Below are 21782 nucleotides of genomic sequence, written 5' to 3' on the forward strand. Positions count from 1 at the left end.
AACAATATAGAAATATAAATGACAGATATAGTAGAATATAAATTTGATTTAAAAAAATAGGCTACGATCGCATAACACGATTTTATCCCGCAAGTGGTATATTAAGCGGTTTTTTCACATAAAATAGCGATATTTTGGGATTTTTAAGCTATTGCATAGCTTCTATCGCGGGCCTTGAGCGCGGGGACCGAATCCAGAAATTTAGTAACGAAAAACCTCACGCTCCCCACTACGACGTGCGCGGAGGTGTGGCTTGAAGGCAAAGCATGCAATAGCTTTACCGCGCCAGTCCCCGAGTGCCACACATCTTTTTACTATTTAAATAACGTCTTTAAAGTGTACATTTTTTACAAAACGATCTGTATGTCTGTGGTGTTGCTGGTGTTGCTAGTGAGCTTATGTACCTAATATAACCTATTAACTTAACTCTGTGATATTATCTACTCTGTGGCTGTCACATGACTGATGACATTATTTCAAAACAATTTTTGGGCTTTGGCCACAGCATTTTGTTTTTCTATATAACAATAATTACATTAGTCGTTAATATTCATAATTATCAAGTTATTTAACAGTACAGTACAATCTTAGAAAGATACGTAGTAAAATAATAATTTAATACATAATTATTTTAAAATGGTTATTGGTAAGTATCAGGTTTACCCTAGTGCCAAAATTTATCCAGTAAATATTTTAGATGAATAAAAATTGTGTATCTATTTCAGATTCAGAATCTATATGTGATATGGAATCAACAAATGACTTGTTAGATAAAATGACTTTGCGTCAGTTACATTTAATGGAAGAGAAGATGAGTAGGGAAGTGAATATTGAAACGAGTTTAAATAATGGCTGTTTTCATTTAGCAAAATCACGATATATTATGGGTCAGACGTCTGTAAGCAAGGAGAGACTTCCTACTGAAGCGAGTATAGAATTTTCAGCATCAACACAGTGTGAAACTGTTGAGGAAGATAATTCAAAACAATTTAAAATTATTGAAAATCATTCCAATACTGTGAATCCAATGCATTGGTTTGGTGTTTTAGTTCCTCAGAATTTACATAAAGCAAAAAGCATTTTTCAAAATACCCTTAACTTTGTTGTGGAATGTGCCAACATTCAAATACAGTTATTAGAGAATTCAAACAATATAACACTCTTGAAGAGTTATAAGGAAGCTGTTAAATCAACTTAGGTAAGATTATATTAGTTACACCTAAAATGAGGTACCTAATTCACAATTTTGTAAAAGTAATATAAACATTTTCAAGGTGATTCAAATGATAATTATATTTATTGCAGATTCAAATATTCAGCAAAGAAGAAGAGGCATGGCATATTTATTTAATTTAATTATTCATATTATAGTAAAGTGTATTCAGTGTATGGATGAAATTAAACCAGTCTGTAAGTTAATTTAATTTCATGTTTTATTTTTTCTTTCAAAAGGCAAATTAGGGAGCGTCCATAAATTACGTGAGGTGTTTTTGTCCATTTTTTGACCCTCCCTCCCCCTCTAGTGAGATATCATGAGATTTTATTGAACCCCCTCCCCCATCCCCCCATCTCACGTGAGATTTTTCAAAATGTGGGTTTCTTATGTTTATTTGTCATTGTAAAATGAAAAAAAAATTGCTTCGTGCTTTTCTTTACGACTAGTTAAAAATAGTAATTAATATGTATTGCTGATAAGTTATAATAAGGGCCGATTTTTCAATGCTTGGATAAAACTTATCCGTCCAATAAAGTATTACACGATAATATTAAAATGTCACGTAAACTGTCAAATACGGGCAATTAGAATACGTTTTTAAAATGGTAGTTTTATACATTATTCGACGAATAAGTTTTATCCAAGCATTGAAAAATCGGCCCTTAGTGTTATATAACAAGGTAACAATTTTAAACCGTAACATTAAAATCTTAAGCATGTTATTTGGATTAAACGGACCAAAAGAGTATAATTTGTTTTGTTTCAATTAAAAAAAATTGCGTGATATTTGCCGACACCCCCCCTCTCCCCAACGTAAGGTTAGATGAGGTTTTTCTCGACCCCCCCCCCCCCCTATAACAACTCACGTAATTTATGGACGCCCCCTTATGTTTTCATTAATTTATTTTAAAGTATCCTAAACATCCACATTGTTTAGGTATGCTTAGAATCTTTTTTGATTTAATTATTTAAACCAACAATTTTGATATGATATGAGTTATGAACCCACTTCAAAATTCTTATGAATACAGTAACAGCTCCTTATTCGTGCTTCCTTCATTCGCGTTTTCACTATTTGTGGATTGAAAAATTGTGGCCTATTTCTTTATGAATTTTATTTTTATTTTGTCACCTAGGAATGTATCCCCAAACAAATTACCATTCCATATTCACAGTTTCTCTATTCGTGGCTCATTTACGAAACCTATCACCCACAAATAAAGAGCTTTTACTGTTCTTAATTATATGATTTCATGAATACAGAGAATTGCTTCTGTTCAATCTTATTAATCTTTCATAAAGTCAGGAATCGGGATTATGAAATAAAACATGTTTGATTAATTAAAATTGGTTTAATGATTTATTTTACATCTAATAATAATTTACACTTAAATATAATAAAACAAGGAACATTATGAATACTCTTATTGTAAAGTACATACAAATTATAAATATAAATTAATAAAAAAAATACAAAAGTATATTTAATATAATTCAAATTGTGCTAAATTTCATTGGAAACATAATTGTTATAGAAATATATTTGTGCTCAATTAAAAGTAGTCATGACTAGACACAATGAGCTATTTTTTTGGAAACAGAGTTCATAACAATTTGATTCATAATCCTTATTAAAAATAAACAAATCATAAATTTATTTACCAATCAATGTCAACATCTAAGTTTGCAAATGCAAATCTTATTCCTAAACATTCAAATGGTAACTCAATAAGGGTGAAAATGCTTTACATAAAATAAATAGTGAAAAATTAAATTGTAAATATAACATGGAATGTGTCTTATGTTTCAGTACAATTAACATATGTGCATTTAATTTGCATCCAACAATAATACTTAATTCAAACATACAATATAACAAACAACAATAAATAAAAATAATGTATTTTAAAAATACTGTAGAAAATAAGTACAAAATACTTTATAATAAAACTAACAAATGCAAAAACCTTGTATAATGTGTATTAAGTACAATGTTTATCATCCAATGTTCTTTGGATAAAATAAATTCTAATTCACTTACATCCCTTATTTGATTCATAATTTCTCATATTGGATGTTAACATTTAATGTAACAATTAAATATATTTTGTGATGTTTGTGGTACATATTAATATTAAATGAAGATTAAGATTATAGTACAGTTATCTTATTATTAAACAGTAAATCATACTATCCAGTTATTCATTATTATGAGTAAAACAACTATAAAAATACAGATTTTTTCGATGAATAAATAATTTTGAAGAGAAACTATGTTAACAAAACTGAACAAATCATAGTTTAATTGAATGACAGATTTCTCCTATAAGATTATTTTCTTGTTTTAATGTGTAAAGAATATCAAATGATATTCTCATGTTAAAATAGTTACATCAAGTATAATATAGTTTTGTGATGACAACTTATCTCTTTCCTCATTTACCTTTTTTAAATTCTAATAACATTCCTCTAAATTCATATTTCATACACACAAGCGTATATTAACATCATTCACTAATTCATTTAAAATTGCACTTCAAAATAATTTTGAATAGATTTAATACATATAAATGTATATCTAATTATAATGGACGTGAATACTACACCATTTTAATAATAATGGGCTATCATGGCTCTGTTATTTTTGGTTTGTGCTTGAATAATAATTATATTCTTCTTCAGATGAAAAAAATCATTTATTCAGAGCCATGAGTGCGTCATGTTACGTATGACATAAGCGAAGCACACATCAGAGACGCCGCTGTCTCCTCCCTAGGTTTTTCAACATTCAATTCTAGTGCTAGAAGGTTTTTAAAAATACACAGTTGCCCCCGCCTTAAACATTTTTTGCACGACTGCACTACACGGAATATATAAATCATTGCGTAATTACCGAAGATACACAAATTCTTAATAAGACTACCATGTCAGTCGAAAAAATTTCATAATGTGTATTTTGTCCGTTATTTTGTGCTATCATTTAATCACCTTTGGTAATTACTCAAGCTGCATTCGCATGAGGGTAGTTCGACATTAGCGGTTGTCCCTTGGGTCGCGTACAGTCGAGCGCCATTCGCCGCGCGTGCACGTCGCGTCGCGCCACCACGCTTGCACGTCCGTGTAGTGCGCGTTTCGCTGTCTGCGCCCGTTCGCGTGCACCATTGCACAGACGCGACAGAAGAAGTATGTGTTTATAAATTCGCCAGTACCCTGCAAATTATATTTAATTATATTAATTTATTGGCATTAAAAAACAAACTACATATTTTGATACCGATAAAATTGTTCATACACAATTTTCAATATTTTTAAATCTTAATACACGAAGTTTATACATATTAGGAAAGGATTAGGAAAGGAACATTGCAATATCGCAATTTTATATCAGTAATAATGCTTGCAATAAAAACGTTTTCAAATGCCGAGCAATAAATTTACGTAGATATGAATTTTTATTACCTTCCACTTGAAATACGAATTGTAAAGACTGTCATCCTCATCCAGTCGACGTAGATACGAAGCCAACTCTTCTGGATTAGCGAATTCCTCGACATGCACATACGAGTTGTGCGGCGCGACCGCTGCGTAATCTGAAGGCCGCGCTCCCATTACTATTGGCAGCACATCGTGTCTAAAGGAGAAATATATAGTAACGCTATCAATAACTACGATAGCTATACTTAGTGAAACAATTGAACTTCTATGAGTCATGTTATTCTGTGATCGAATTGTATAGGGAAAACCTACTACATACTTTATTGAATCGGAATAAAGGACGTATTGATGTATGATTTAGCGTACGTCGTAAATAAATAATAATAATTTTCTAATTCACACTTACTGCAATCCGTTGACAAAGAACTTTTCCGTTATATAATCCCGGCAGTTAGAATTCTCAAAGGCGAGGTAGAATTTGTACTCTTTGTCGAGCATTTCCAAGCAGTTGGGATCAGTGCGGGGGCAGTGGTGCGAGCCGCAAGCGCCGTAGATATCCACCGGGATGTGCTTGGCCAGCTGGCGGGCGTACTGCAGGCGGCGGTTGCGGGCGTGGCAGTTGGACACGAACCAAGCGACCTGAAGTGTTCATGTTTGGTTTCATTGCTTGTTTGCACCGACGCGCGACGTACAATGAACAAATTGATTCACAAACGCGCTCAACAATTGTCCGAGGCAAAACTCTGCCAATATATGTACTAGGCAACTAGGCAGATTTTCTAATGAGCGAGACTGATCATTAACGCCATGGAATAAGATATTAATTCCAATGAATGTTTTATACAACTGCTGCGAGGTAATTTTTGACGTTCTAATAGATATCTTGGCGATTGTGGGTAGTTGTTTATTTATTTATAGGAAGTCAATATTTATCGGTCTAAATTGAAAGAAAAAGAAGTGGAAATACATAATGTGAGATAGCTGTTTGTCGAATGGTTCACTAACCATGTCCGCGACCTGCGTATAGAGAATTACAAAGTCATAGGTACAGGTCAAAAGGAGCTGTCAGCTGGCCTAAAATACAATAAACCAATGAACATATCGATGGAATTTTAGGATGGAATGGAGAACATTTTTTACATTTAAATTTAATTTGTTTTTTTATTGGTATTTAATTTACTGCGCAACCGCGAATTCAAGCTGTAGCTGTGCAATGAATTTTATCGAATTCAATTAAAACACTTGTAAGTGGAAATTGAGAGTCGAGTTACAGTGTCCTGTTTTATCGAAATGTTCAGAATGCGTCACAAATGAGCGATCAATACATGTGCATGGCTTTGCGATATTACACGTTGAAGTGTCAAAAATATTTATCACAGTAGGATGAATAAACGTAAAAAATATTAGGTAAAAACTAAAAACATTATATTATTATTACGCTACAGCGATTAAAACAGAGTTGATTTTTTTATTTATAGTGAACTATGAATCAAGAGGTGTAAATAAATTAATAAGCACCTCTGTCAACGACCAAGATAATACTACAAACATTCATGCTAATTTGATACATTCTGAGAGGTATTTCAACGATAAAATATAATAAAAATTGGAATTATTTAGCTGGTTTTCCATATATCTCTAAAACGTGACGTTTTACACCCATATATTATTCACCATTTTTTGCTCGTCTGTATGTCAGCAATCGAAAAAAAATTAAAATGGCGGATAGTAGGTGTGCCAGGCTCCATACAAAAAATTTTTAAACCCCTTTATATTTTAAGTGAGATCGTCTTCTATTTTGGATGGATAAAATATGTAGTTAGAATCTAGGTACTCGGTATTAGATATATTAAATATCAAATAAATAATTGAAATCGTTATCGATTCTTTAGGAAGTGATAATAGTGTCGGCGTGTGTCTTTATCATAGATGCTCAATTGACCGATTCAAGATTCAAATCACTTAATTATAAAATACGTAGTTGTACGTACCTACATATTTATAAAAACGTAAATCTTGTTTTTATTTCAATTACAAAGTTATCGATTAATTTATTTTGAATGATATAGGTATAGTCTATAGAGTACTCATAATAATTAGTATTTTAATTTTATGCTTATTATCAACATATACTTACATGATTTTAAATGAAATGTTTGAGGTTAAATAAAACATTTTGAAAATCAATTACCTGAAGGAAGGTACCTTTAGTTAAAAGCGTATTCATGTTCAAGTTAATTTACGGCAATTATCAAGCAAAAAAAGCGACAGCGATAACGATAGCAAAATATATTATGTCTTCTTACTTTCTTCGTCTTGTTAGCTGCGTAATTTCTTTCAAGCTCTTTTTCGGTGACAATGGGATCGTGATAGACCCACTTCTCGTAAGGGGCGACGATATCGGAGTCGTGTCGGTAGGTTGCCGTCCAGTTGAAAACGTCCACGGTAGTCGGTCGCAGAGATGCGGTATGGTACGGGCATTCCAAGTAGTAGAGTATCCATATCTGAAAGATATTTCGAGATTGAATGGTATTTTATTAAAAAACAATATTCTCAGTCTTGTTCTGCACGTTCAGTGCTATAAACACATTTTTCTTTCGAAATTCAAATCTAGTGTCGAGCAAAATATAATAAATCTATAAATATTAAATTAAAATGTTTCGCATACCAGCTATACAGCTGTTCTGTGCTCATTCGTAATTTATAAAAATAATATTATTTTTGGTAACACCAACCCGGTTCTGTCATTCATAAAGACGTTGTTTATATTTTACGAGTAAGCTAATCAGTCACATGCTGTAATTTTATTTATAACATAGTATATTTATCAATTTGTGATAATCGCAGCTCTTGCCAACTTATCTAATTGTATTATTATCAATAACTAAATGACATTAAAACCTTTTGTTTAAATCTCTAATTATTATCATTATACCTGTTTGCCATTAAAATCGTGCTATAGCGCACAGACTAAATGTAAATAACTATTTCCAATCAAATTACCTGGTTCGGTGGTCGCTTGATGTTAAACGGGGTGTGATGGTCCTTGAACAAGATGGCGTCTGCCGTTCCCGCCTCTCTGGAATCTCCCGTCAGCGTGCACCTGTCCACTGGACATTTGTTTCTGATGAATTCAGTTCGACCACCAGACACACCCCAAGTGCCTAGACCATTAGCCAACAGTATCTTCTTTACTGGTACATCCTCGTCTTTTGGTAGAGTGTACATGAGCTGCTCGACAATTCTGTTGATACAAGTAATATGGTATTTCAGTTAGCACTGTAATTTACCATCGATTGAGATCTAAAGTTAACTTTGTTTAGATATATGTATATAATATTTTCTCATTATTTTGTGGTATAATGCCGTTTTATTCGCAATTAAACAATGAAAAATATTATAGTGTTCATTTAATTTTGCTGCATGTCTTCCAATAATAGATCTTGCATAAAACTGTGCAGTGTGTACCAAGACGGCACAAAGGAATCGATTGGGCTTCCATTTCTCAAATATATTAAGTCACCTGTATACTTGGATACATTTAAGGTATGCTAATTACCTGTCTTCACTAGGCAAGTCCTCTGGAAATAGCCTTGCTAGTGGATCATGGTTCTTGGGTTTCCTTTCACCTCCGCTCATGTACCAAGGTCGTTTAGAAAATTCATCTTCAATATTATTCAACTCATCCTCACTTTCGGTGATCGCATTCTGAAAGGATAATGTCGTCACGCTTTTTAATTAAAAGGGCCTGGTCACGTTGCGTAAAATACACAATGCAGTGGTGACATCAGTCGTACATATTGTTCATATCATTTTCGGTGTGAAATTTTATGACCACGTCGTATGCATGTTTTGAGGTAACATAGGAAGTTTTTAAAAGTGAGACGGTATACTTAGCATAAACGATTATCATTAGAAACAATGTACTTTTAAGTTTTAGGAATTAATACCCCACAAAAAGTTAATATTATTTTTTACATGTTAACTACTAACTAATTAAATAAAAATATCATTTTACGTTAATCTCGTGAAACTTAAATCCGAAATCCGAATCTTTGTTACGTATTTAGTGCAGGGAAAATATAAAATGTTACCCATATTTGTAAAGAGGTGTATATCCCGTTCCTTATCAATGTTTAATTCAAATTTGAAGCCCTATCTAATCGACACGTTTTATCGTTTGTATTTAGGTTGCTGTGTCATATGGATTAGTAATATAGCCGCCATAATTTTAATATTGCTGGTTTTACTAGACGGTATGTTGTAAAATGTACAGATAGAGCAAGTACCTTTACAATTCACTGAGTATCGTTTGGTTCAAAAGAAATGTGGGAAATTGATTAAGAATGAAGAGCGTGTATAGTTCCGATGCCGTTAGTGTGAATGACTTGTCATTCCAGAAATACGGCTATTTCTTATCCCACCTTCATTGTTCATCGTTGATCTCCCCTCATTCCCAAGCTGTTATTATCGTGAAATATGGGCATGAGTAATACTGGCATAGTTGTATGTGGGCATATGACACGATTGATTACTAATTTCATTTTAAATTCAAATTCAAATTCAAATTATATTTATTTGCAAGAATGTAGTTACAAATTATAGATGTTTTTAATTACAATATTATGTGGCTAATACATTCTACCCATTGATTGGGTGTGCAAATATTGAAAAAGAAAGTTGATTAGTCTAATTATTTATATGTACACACAATTCAATTTTCACAATTACGGGAACGCACTACGATTAACACGATTATATCACACACTTATCACACACAATTCAGTTTACACTACTTAAAAGTCATAAATTCTTCAATGTCATAAAATTGTTTCACCATCAACCAGTTCGTCAGTTTATTTTTGAAAAAGTTTACTGGTAGTTCCTTGAAATTGTCCGGTATTTTATTATATATTTTAATAGCCATAAATATTACACTGTTTTTAGCTTTGTTAATTCTACACGTTGGGAAATGTAATTTGTTTTGGTATCTTGTCAACATATGCGAATTTACATCTCCTTTCTTCTTAAAGTATTCCGGGTGATATTTTACAAATAAACATACTTCTCTTATGTACATGCAAGTTAAAGTAAGGATCCGTAATTTACTAAACAGAGGTCTACAACTGTCTCTTTGGTTCAAACCGCACAGAGCTCTGATACATTTTTTTTGTGAGACAAATACCTTCCGCACATCACAAGATTGTCCCCAAAGAATGATTCCATACGAAAGTACAGAGGAAACGTAGGCATGATAAGCATTTATTGCTGCATTCATAGAAACAGTATCTCTTAAACGCCGTAATACGTAAACGAAACGATTAATTCTGTCACAAACGTAATCAATATGTTTGTTCCATTTTAGACCTTCATCCAACAAAACACCCAAGAATTTATGATGATCTACTTTTTCTATTACTTGGTTATCACACTTTATATTTAGGTTTATTTTGGAGCAATTTTTTGTATAAAATTGAATTATTTTTGTTTTTAATAAGTTAATTTTAAGATTGTTGTCTTCTAACCATTTTACAATATTTTTAACTGCTTCATTTATATCTCTCTCGTACGTTTCCTTTTCAGTACATTTAACAATTAGGGTAGTGTCGTCTGCGAATAAAACTGATTTGTGTTTCACTGATTTCGGTAGGTCATTAATATACAAGAGAAATAAAAACGGGCCGAGCACACTTCCTTGTGGTACACCTGATCTATTAGTTTTTTTTACTGATCTATATACGTTTCTTGATTGATTTACTATTTTTTGTATTTCCACAAACTGATCTCTATCCTTTAAATAACTAGCAATCCATTCTTTGGCAATTCCTCTTATACCATATTTATCTAACTTAAGCAAGAGTAATTCATGGTCTACAAAATCAAATGCCTTGCTCATATCTAGAAATATAGCGCTTACGGGTTTTTTTTCGATGAAGGCTTGAATTATTTCTTTCACCATATCAAAGCATGCTAATGAAGTGGAACTATTTTTCCTAAATCCAAACTGTTCTTTACATAAGATCTTGTTTCTATCAATATAATTTCTAATTCTTTCTAAGATTACTTTTTCAAATATTTTAGATATCACTGGTATTAACGCTATAGGTCTGTAATTCTTAATATCTTTCGGATCGTCTTTTTTAAATAATGGTTTTATCGATTTTCAAGGAAATAAAAAAGGTATTTGAATAAAACAATTAACTATGCTATTACTAAGTGGCTGATATACGAATACACACGTTCTAAATTGGCTGATAAGTATTTTTCACATTTGCCATACCAAACAGTTTTAAATTTGTCCCTTAGGTACTTACTTACATAGTTTATAAATATGTTTGATCACATCAAACGAATAAGATGGTAATTTGAATCGTTTATAGAAAGAAAATTTCAATAGTATGTTTTTGTTTATTCTCTGCTTATATAATGACCGGATCATTAGAGCCCGCCCGCCTTGAGTCATTATAGTAGCTTGCAATTATTACACAGTAACTCAATTTCTTCAATTAACTATTTAAATTTATATGCAACATACAAATTTGAATGATTAATCCAAGAGGGAAAATAAAGAGCAATAAAGTACAAGATACAAAAGTTACAAACATGCAAGTGCGGTTCGTCGCGCGGTAGTTGCGGCGGCGGGGTCGGGAGCCGCGCGGGCGTGCTGTAGGGCGGCGGGCGCGGCAGCAGCAGCAGCGCCAGCGCCGTCAGAACGAACGGCACCAGCAGCGCCACGCGCCGCAGCACACGCGCCGCGCGCGCCCACATGCCCGCTCAGCGGTTCTGCTCACGGTGCCCGACATTTGTGCCCATTTTGTGGTTTTGATATCATCTGGAAAAAAAAATCGGGAACTATCAATCGTGTTAATTAGCCGTTTTATTATTTTTCGAGCAATTTATTTAAATTTTCTTCTATAAGATACAACAAGAAAAGGTGCGAAATTAGTCCAATTTTTCATGCGTGATGGGCACGTCGCGTCGCCCAAGGGAAATGGGGATTTATTTTTTAATGATAGAGACGTTGATAATATAAAATCTTCCTCTCTAAGGTTCGATGAAAAAGGGCTGCACAGTGCACACTGCACATGTTGCAATTTAAACATAGGTTTATATTTATTATCCAGTTATAGATAATTTAGGCATTTGAATCTTAAGATAAATTAAGGTACGATGAGAGATGAAAGGAACATGTAAAAAAATTCACAATATTAAATTTACCTTATCATTATTACTTTATGATTTTGATGAAACCTTAGATGAAACATTCAAATAAATTTTAGCATCACAAATTACACAATTTAAACATTATCAATACTAAACTTTAGAATAAATTTAAAATTTATTTATATTAATTAAGCTATAAAAAAAAAATTAAACTTAAAAATGTCAAAAGTTGGTCACAAACTCCAAAAATATTAATTATGACAGATGTTGCAAGAAGTTAGTATATAATATCAAAGGTATCCCTAAATAAAATAAGCTCGTTGACTGTTGCTTAAAATAATTTATTGATGGTGAGATAGATTTCTTTTTTAAAATAAAAAGTTATCGCGACCGACGGTAGAGTGAATCACTACATAGTATAAAACAAAGTCGCTTTCTCTGTCCCTATGTCCCTATGTATGCTTAAACCTTTAAAACTACGCAACGGATTTTGATGCGGTTTTTTTTAATAGATAGAGTTATTCAAGTGGAAGGTTTTAGTATATAATTTATTATGTTTTAGACAAAGCGGGCGAAGCCGCGGGCGGAACTCTAGTTAATTAATAAAAACAATTCGTATCTCATAATCAACAATTGAAGAATTTTTCCATGTATAGATTAAGAATGAAGTTTTCAATCATTGAATTGAAAGTTAATTACCTATTTTATGTATAGGTAAACTTCAATGTCTTTTCCAAATTAAATTATGAAACATTCAATTTTATTATCTGTTTATTTAGTTACATGCACAGCGCCTACTCCAAGAGCTCGGTTTAAATAGTTTTCTACGTAATGGTTTACGACACGTTTACGACCATTTGGTTATTATTTCAGTAAACATCGGAACTGTCACATATTAATCAAGGTCTTTGAACTTTGTTATATTTGTGAGATAAGTTTGTGAGCTACCGCTAAAGGTGGCTAAAGGCTCTAATTAGATACCGTTTTGTCGTCAAACACAATCATGACGTGACCTACAGAATTACGCTAATATCTACCTTCAAGAGTATATTTTACCATCGACAGTTTTTGACCAAGTTTCGTTTTATTTTATTCGTAGATAAATGCTTTTTAAATTCCTTGTTGAAAAAAGAAATTAAGTTTAATTGAACACTCGTAAAATCTTAAAATAAATTACAAAACGAAGACTAAGAAAGCCTAACAGAATTGGTATCTGCGGCATTCTGATTGTCGCCTAAATTAGACACAACGAATTTTCTATAAATATAAACATCTAAATGTACCTATGAGTGCAATGATGTGCAGGGAAGCTCGAAGTATAATTAACTAATTAAGATATATCTGTAATTTTTCTCAGATATAATGTCATACAGTCAACATTAGGCGTTCTACTTCCTCACTTATATGAGTTTTTTAATTCTAAAACCTATTTATCGCTGACTATCCTTACAACAGAGCTCGTAATTTTATTCTGGGTTGTTCCTATGATTTCAATAAGAAAGCCAAAGATATTCTCTCTACGACAATATGATGATAAATACCTATTGTTCATGCGTATAAACTACGCAAGCCCTCCCGATCGTTATGCAGCAACAATTGACTTCATGGTAATTCTACGAACTATTTCAGACACAATAGCTTCTAAATTATAATATCTAAAGATAAATTGTTATTATGTTGGTGTGGAATGTCCTGATTCACTTAGTGTGTAGATGCTAGACGAATTGATATGACACTTGGTGTTAAAAAACCAGCGCTGACACGTGCAATGATTTGTCGCGGTTAATAATTAGCTCTAAGGAAAATATAAAATTTCAGCCTAGTATATAGTTAGAATATATAGTTAGGTAAAGTGTATAGAATTTAGTCTAACGAATAAATGTGTGGTCTTAAAATGTCCCGAAAACCTCATCCATCCTAAAAACATCACTATCACTATCACTACATAGTATAAAACAAAGTCGCTTTCCCTGTCCCTATGTCCCTTTGTACGCTTAAATATTTGAAACTACGCAACGGATTTTGATGTGGTTTTTTTTAATAGATAGAGTGATTCAAGAGGAAGGTTTATATGTATAATAAGATCCATTAAGTAGTGGAGAAGTACTGTTATTTTTGAGGTTTCTAATGTGATGTCGTAAAAAATTACATTTATTCCGCTTACATTGCAAACGCAGGCTGAACCCTACGAGTTTTATCAAAATAATGTACTAAGTATTATACACATTGAAAAGGTCTACAGAAAAGTCCGCGATGGTATATGTCTATCTCTTATGGATAACCCACAATAACTTTTTTTTGTCATTTACTTTTTACGACAAATAATGGCTAATTTTCGAAGCGATTTTAACCAATACAGCATTAATCCTTAACCGATTAAATACCATGGATACATTGTTCATTTAATATAGATCTATATGGCCCTTTACACCGTATGATTTAAGTGAATATTTTCGAAGATATTACAGATTTAATAAAACCGGCCAAGTGCGAGTCGGGCTCGCGCACAAAGGGTTCCGTAGCAGCAAATATAATAAATTACAGTTAAATCAACCTATCTCAAAAACTATAAGAGATACTTTGATCAAACCAAAAATCGTTGAAAGAGTTAATTAGCATGCATCACCTCTATTTTTTTTAGAATTTTATACCCCGTAGTTATAAAAATAGAGGGGGGGGGACATACTTTTTACGACTTTGAGAGCTGATATCTCAAAAACCGTTCACTTTAAGAAAAATGTTTTTTAGAAAACTTTATATCATTTTAAAAGACCTTTCCATTGATACCCCACACGGGTATGTACATCGAAAAAAAAAATTTCATCCCTCAGTTACATGTATGGGGGGCCCCACCCCCAATTCTTTTTTTTACTATTTAGTGTCATATTTTTGTAGCGGTTCATACAACACATATTCCCATCAAATTTCATCACTGTAGTACTTATAGTTTCCGAGTAAATCGGCTGTGACAGACGGACAGACGGACAGACGGACAGACGGACATGACGAAACTATAAGGGTTCCGTTTTTGCCATTTTGGCTACGGAACCCTAAAAATTGCGGGACGTAGCGTTTGCGGCCGCCCGGCTATGTATTTTATACCCGTGCTATGCCGGAGCGGGCCGCTATATTTTTATACCTATACAACGTTCACAATTTTTAGGGTTCCGTAGCCAAAATGGCAAAAACGGAACCCTTATAGTTTCGTCATGTCCGTCTGTCCGTCTGTCCGTCTGTCCGTCTGTCACAGCCGATTTACTCGGAAACTATAAGTACTACAGTGATGAAATTTGATGGGAATATGTGTTGTATGAACCGCTACAAAAATATGACACTAAATAGTAAAAAAAAGAATTGGGGGTGGGGCCCCCCATACATGTAACTGAGGGATGAAATTTTTTTTTTCGATGTACATACCCGTGTGGGGTATCAATGGAAAGGTCTTTTAAAATGATATAAAGTTTTCTAATAAACATTTTTCTTAAAGTGAACGGTTTTTGAGATATCAGCTCTCAAAGTCGTAAAAAGTATGTCCCCCCCCCTCTATTTTTATAACTACGGGGTATAAAATTCTAAAAAAAATAGAGGTGATGCATGCTAATTAACTCTTTCAACGATTTTTGGTTTGATCAAAGTATCTCTTATAGTTTTTGAGATAGGTTGATTTAACTGTAATTTATTATATTTGCTGCTACGGAACCCTTTGTGCGCGAGCCCGACTCGCACTTGGCCGGTTTTTGTTCTGTAGTGTATTTAGTATCAGCATTGCACCCGTGCGAAGCCGGGGCGGGTCGCTAGTAACTACATAAACTATAAAGTATAAAGGATACACAAAATACTGAATTTCGTAATTGCGACACTGTTTAATTATTTCTGTTTGTATGAATTTATAATTACATAGACAATAGGTGCAATTATGGTGTAGAATTGTCTTTAATCAATATTGTTTGCCATATATAAAATTATACATAATTTCTACAGAACATACGTGTACAATTTGATTTTTGATTTTATATATTTATTTATTCTCCTATCTAATTTGAGTAAAAAAATCAATGTCGTCGGAACGGAATTTAACGCTGTTTAAACCAAAAGTACTGCTTTCACAAAATCTTCATTGCAAATCAAAATTAATTAAACACAGAAAAAACTGATCATTGAGTTTTTCGTTTTATTTTTGTTTGTCCGGTCATCATACTTTCACTGGCTTTTGAGATTTTTTAAAAGATTTAATCATCGAGAGATAAGAAATGAAACTATAGAGTTCATAAAAACGTCACCAAAAACCCACCCAATATGCCAATTGCCAAATGGAGCCTTTATTTTAAGTTAGACCATATAAACACTATATTGTACGATTCGGGTACACTTAGGTAGTTGTAAAAACTAAGGCTCTTGTTACACCAATCAGACCCCCGTGGTTGTTTTATTTCATTAATTAGATTTAGTATTTATTAAACTATAGAAACACGGAGCTTTTGTTACATATTAATTTTGGAAACAACGTCCAATGCACTATTTATTGATTATTTACCATATAGGTTGAACGTACTATCCTTTACGTGGTTCCGTGTTATTGACTACCCGCATGGGAGTTATAAAACTTTTCAATTAACAAATGATACCGTTATATATGAGTCATAGTACACCTGTACACGGAAGCAGGGCTTCACTTTTTTAAGGCGTTTAAGTTAACAACACGTCATATTCATACTTCCTTAGGCTTTGGTACATAAGGTAAAGTTGCAATTGCTCTAAATTTATACTATATAGAGCAAATTATTTTAAATGTTGCGTACATATGTTTATTGTTTAGTTCATTAATATTATGTAATCAATGATCTAGTATTTCATCACATAAATAAACCAAAGATTTTTGAAATAGGTCAGATGGCAGTTTAAAACAAACGTTGTATATCGCAAGCCGTAAAAGAAATCGTTAATTAAGCGTGTCTTGTTTCTGTTCAAGTATGAACGCAAATATGTATGAGGAACAATGTGAACACCATAAAATTTTCATATTTCTGAATTGCATAGCCAATTTAGCATGAAGGTCCTTATTTTCGGATAAATTTATCTACTAGATATAACAGTATGTACGTATTACATTTGTCGTCATCCACATAGGCCTATTAGGCCATTTTATCTTGTCTACCTATTGAATATTTATCTTAATGGAAATGCCATTGGAAAAGTTTATCCTTTCTCCTGATATGAATGTAAAAAAATTAATGAGTAACTAGGTATATAAAAATAGAAAATGGTTGTAGCTCTATTTTCGAAAAATCTTCCAAGTGAGGGTGTATTTAGAACATTGCGATTGCATTTATTTTGCACTCCAATTATCATTCATACTAAACGACAATTTGTTTGCGCGTTAGCCCGTTTATAACATCCTTAATTGCGGAATTTTATAACACCTTTTACACATACATTTTATTGCCAGTCGTGTTTTATGTTATGGTTATTAAGTGATTGCAATTTAGATTACTTTCAATTGTGTGGTTCATTTCAAAAACCTATTAAATTTTTCAAAAGCCTATTTGTTGTTGATAGGAATGAATGCATTTACATGACAAAACTAATTTCTATAATTATTATGAAGCTTTCTAAGTGTAAAAAAAGTGTTTTACCTATGTGTTGCACGGTGCACCATGTATTGGTTAAATAGTAAATGTGTACCTTGTTTATATAATATCTAAACGTCAATGGTACAATGTTTAATAAAAACAATAATGGAATTAAAAAACAATATATCATGAAAATTCTTTTGCGCTTTATACATATATAAATGACTCCTTTGTATACCTTAAGTAGATACGGAACAATTTAGAAAACTTTACTTTAATATTATTGATAGATCAAGTTTAAACTGAAGCTTATTTTTTATGTAGATAAGAAATAAAATATTTATTTCAACATATGTAGGTAACTAAGTAATTGTATTCTTTTCAGAAAACTCACTGCATACAAATCGCTTTTGTATTCACAATAATAACAGTCTATAACAATGTTTTTGCTCAAACGAATTTTAGCAGAGACCAAGGAAGTTACAACACTGCTTTTATAAACCGTATATTTGGAAAACTCGGTCTATATAAAAATATATCAGCGGCCTATTTCCTAGTTGAATACGAGAGGGACACTTCTCTACCGCACATGTCAGGGTCGATTTTTTGTTCCACTTACGAAAAAAGGTTAAACACTTTCTTTTGTTCTTTTAATAATGTTATATGTATATTACGAGAATTGTAAATTAAGTAAGACGTTATGGACCTGAGAGAATTAAGTTTAATGTTGATTTAATTAAAAATGAAAATTTTTAATCAATTGTTAATTACAATTTATATTCATATATTAATGTAGTTTTAAAAGTAATTTTAAATTTTCCACTTTTTTAAATTGCCAAGAACATTCCAGGAAAATATAATATGTGGAATATGACGAGATTAGTGAAATATCAAATAATTGATTAATTTTTCAATATTTACTATTAATTGCTTTTTGTTGCTTAAAAAAATTAACAATAGTATCTATTGATTAATTAATTATTTAACCAATAGGGTAATGGTTTGAAGTAAGTTACATATTAAAATGTTATCTGATCTGAACAGACAGACGTGTACCATATGGTGAGAGAGCAATGATAACAGTTGAAAGTATTAAATGTTTTATTAAGCTTTAAAGAGTTCACCTAAATAGTGACTCTTAAATAAGTAATAAGGACGACATCCGAATTTACCATTGAAAGTGAATGTTTAAGTTTATTTAAAATTATTCTTTCTTAACAAAAACTTAATGTAAAATGTAGAGCTAAAGGAAAGTTTTGCCTTTCATTTAATTAAAGATACCTTGGATAAAAAAAAATGTTGATAAAGAAAATGAATATGTAGGTACTAGGTAGTAGTTATTTCCATTAATTGCTTTGTATAAATGGTAGTTTATTTTTCTATCATTTATTTGATATTAATTAAAAACGTAAACAGTTCGAAATCGCATTTTTAAGCAATAGCTGATAAAACCTACTCATAGCTATCTATAGATATGAGTTTTGAGGTGATTGTGGAAGTTTAAAAAGTGTTAAATTGCGAATATTATACTCAAGTAGGTATTCATTAACCCAAAAAGTAATTAAACTTTTATCAAACTTTATTTTTGGGAAACTAAGTTTCGTAAGTAATTTATGTACGTAATGACTCTACATGATTGGATGTTAAAATGTAACAAACTATATCAGGCCATTTGGATTATTTTGGCACACAATATAAGTATACAATACAAAAATATGTCTTATATGGTATGTACTTCTGGTCGTGTGGAGCCAGAACCAACGGCTAGCTAGTAGCTGTAGAAGCTCATAAATTTTCAGAAAACTATTAATGTTAACTGCAAATAACCATGAAATGGTCGCTCACTATTATTATGAATTTTCATAGAAAATATGAAAATTATTAATAGGAGACTCTACTTTAAGTTGTGTCTATAAAATAGGATATTTTAAATATAAATAAAAGTTCGAGGGTTGAAAAAAAACGCTCTATAATATTTATATATGGAATAAGTACTTAGAGTCAATGCATGAGCGTTATAATTAAATTCAAATTATTTTAATACTATGTTTGGTATTATGTTAATTAAGTAATAAGCTTGATTACTAATAAAATGAGCCTTTACTCTCTGATGTATAAGGAAAGCTTGGTTCGACTTGTTCTTCCATTGGATAGATAATAATATGTATGTATAAACTATAATATGTGATCACAGTTCAACCCTAGCTGTACACTTGTATCGTAAGTACTTGCTTACGTTGTTACAAGAAGTTATATGTGATCAATAGTGTCCCAAATGTTTTTATAAACATGACACAAAAAATGAAACCATTTAAGTACGTAACAACGTATTTATTGCAATGAATAGCTTCCTAAATTGCTCTATTTTTTGTTCAATTAAATTTTAATCAATTATTTAATTAATAATTACGTACACGGTACATGTAGGTATGTAGGTAATATGAAGTTTTGACGCGTTACACCTGTAACAATTAATAAAGAAAATCGTGTTCCTATCCTTTTACCTTTAAACTCAAATGTGAGGTTTCCAATTTTCAATATTTTGTTGTTTAATTTATTTCCAAAACCATTATCATCATTATCGAAATCAATTGTGAAACTGACTTTTATGTGACACAGTTAGATTGCATTATTTATTGTTAATAATATTTGTTCCGTTCATAAATTGATTTTATGCAGTGAAGTAATCGCATACATATTATCGCTATATTGAAAAGTTCAGCTAAGACGCAGGCTATGCTATAGGTTAAAGTTGCACAACCAACATCGCCATGAGATTGCTAGCTCCAAAAATTGTTAATACCTATTTATTTGATAACAAAACAAGCATTGCAGGTTTACATAATATGTATTTTCTTTCATATAAATGAGTATATTTTAGGTGTATTGATTTAAATCAGTGAATAGTAGTTAGTACAATCACATACTTAGTTACCTACAGGCTACAATCAGAGAATATTAGTAACGTATCGGAGCTAGTGAAATATTATTGTTATATATTTATAGTCATAACATCGGTAGTCAAAGTATTAAATTTTGTAACACAATGTTATACTATGAGAGAACATAATATAATAATAAACATAAGTGAATGGTTCATTCATTAATATTTAACTATCATTATAGTCGACATTCATATAGCTATATTTACAGTTTTAAATAATGAGTAGGTACGTACGTACTTCTGCATAACCATTCATTTTTGTTTAATAAAATATGTACCTAGACTTAACAGTAAGTTGTTGATAATGGAATCAATGATATTAGTTGATTATAAATATGGATCGATCGAAGAGTTTTTTTCAATGGTAAAGGTTCTTAAGTGTGCGAATTTTCAACTACAGATATATGTACTTAGCTTTCCGAAATATATGCAGCTCAAATACCTATTGCCGTGTTTATACATTCATATAAACAAGAAACTATTTCGAATCATTAGCCCATTGGATAGAGTACGAAAATAGCATAAATTAAATGCAAATAGAAAAACGTTTAAGGGGAAATTACTGAAATATTTATGAAATATAATACCTGTACTTACATAAAATATGTTTGTTTCACGATGGAATGATTGGTTCGTATCCTGGATGTTATGTTTTTCAGACACTGTTTTTAAGCACAATATTTGCTATTATAATTTTCAGTATTTTCCTATTTGTATATCGGGTGTGTTACAGATTAGATGTCCGCGTCGATACCACCGAGGCGCGCGCTCTCTGCGTTTCACGAAGAAGTATTGGCAGCGTGAACCGGCATGCGCGCGCACAACCTGCCCGCTGCCGCCCTGTCGCATGCCACACTGCATTGACGCTGTGACGTACGCCGGTGGTGATGCCTTCCAACCAAACCGTGCAAACGCCTATGTACACAGCTCAATACACTACAGTTTACCGTATCGAGAAGCTATTATGACACACCTCCGGTTCCATCGTTTCAGGTGTCATGAATAACAACACGCTTTATAAACTCGGAGAAGAAGTGTTATAATAACACGACGTCAGAATTTCTTATACATTCTTTGGTCGTTCATTTTGATTCAGTCGTCACTTTTATAGTCGACTAGAGGTCCGCCCCGGCTTCGCCCGTGGTACATATTTCGCAATAAAAGGTAGCCTTCCTTTCTCGGGTATCAAAATATCTCCATACCAAATTTCATGCAAATTGGTTCAGTAGTTTAGGCGTGATTGAGTAACAGACAGACAGAGTTACTTTCGCATTTATAATATTAGTATGGATTAAGCATGTATAAAGCTTAGTCAATTTTCCGTGAAATACCTTAAATTGACGATGTTATAAAAATTACCTACTATTGTCGCTTTTCTGATCTAATGTGAAAATATTTTAGTTATGTACATAACTACATTATTTATTCAAAAAAATTAAAAAAAAAAAAACAT

General features: G+C 32.0%; 2 protein-coding genes across 3 annotated transcripts; one reads left to right on the forward strand and one right to left on the reverse strand.

Annotated features, from left to right (window-relative positions):
* Window positions 1-463: 463 nt before the first annotated feature.
* Window positions 464-21653, forward strand: LOC149479457 (vacuolar ATPase assembly protein VMA22-like). Of its 2 annotated transcripts, XR_016317249.1 has the most exons (4): window positions 464-646; window positions 726-1198; window positions 1306-1410; window positions 21063-21653. XR_016317249.1 is itself a non-coding variant. In XM_089708156.1 (3 exons), the coding sequence occupies exons 1-2, from the start codon at window positions 637-639 to the stop codon at window positions 1196-1198; spliced, it is 483 nt and encodes a 160-aa protein (XP_089564282.1). In that variant the 5' UTR covers window positions 464-636; the 3' UTR covers window positions 1306-1424. The 2 variants fall into 2 exon arrangements, 1 of the variants encoding a protein (XP_089564282.1); XM_089708156.1 differs by lacking the exon at window positions 21063-21653 and having other exon boundaries at window positions 1306-1424.
* On the reverse strand, window positions 2538-21064 carry LOC149479458 (core alpha-(1,3)-fucosyltransferase-like). The gene is made up of 8 exons (XM_089708155.1): window positions 20927-21064; window positions 11255-11483; window positions 8211-8359; window positions 7655-7895; window positions 6958-7155; window positions 5058-5290; window positions 4676-4847; window positions 2538-4426 (listed from the first exon to the last, which is right to left on the reverse strand). The coding sequence occupies exons 2-8, from the start codon at window positions 11417-11419 to the stop codon at window positions 4250-4252; spliced, it is 1335 nt and encodes a 444-aa protein (XP_089564281.1). The 5' UTR covers window positions 11420-11483; window positions 20927-21064; the 3' UTR covers window positions 2538-4249.
* Window positions 21654-21782: the final 129 nt, after the last annotated feature.

The sequence above is a fragment of the Colias philodice genome, chromosome 20 (assembly GCF_061535455.1).
Source record: "Colias philodice isolate Cphi_HAF_F1 chromosome 20, ilColPhil1 Martin Lab GWU primary, whole genome shotgun sequence".
NCBI lineage: Eukaryota > Metazoa > Arthropoda > Insecta > Lepidoptera > Pieridae > Colias > Colias philodice.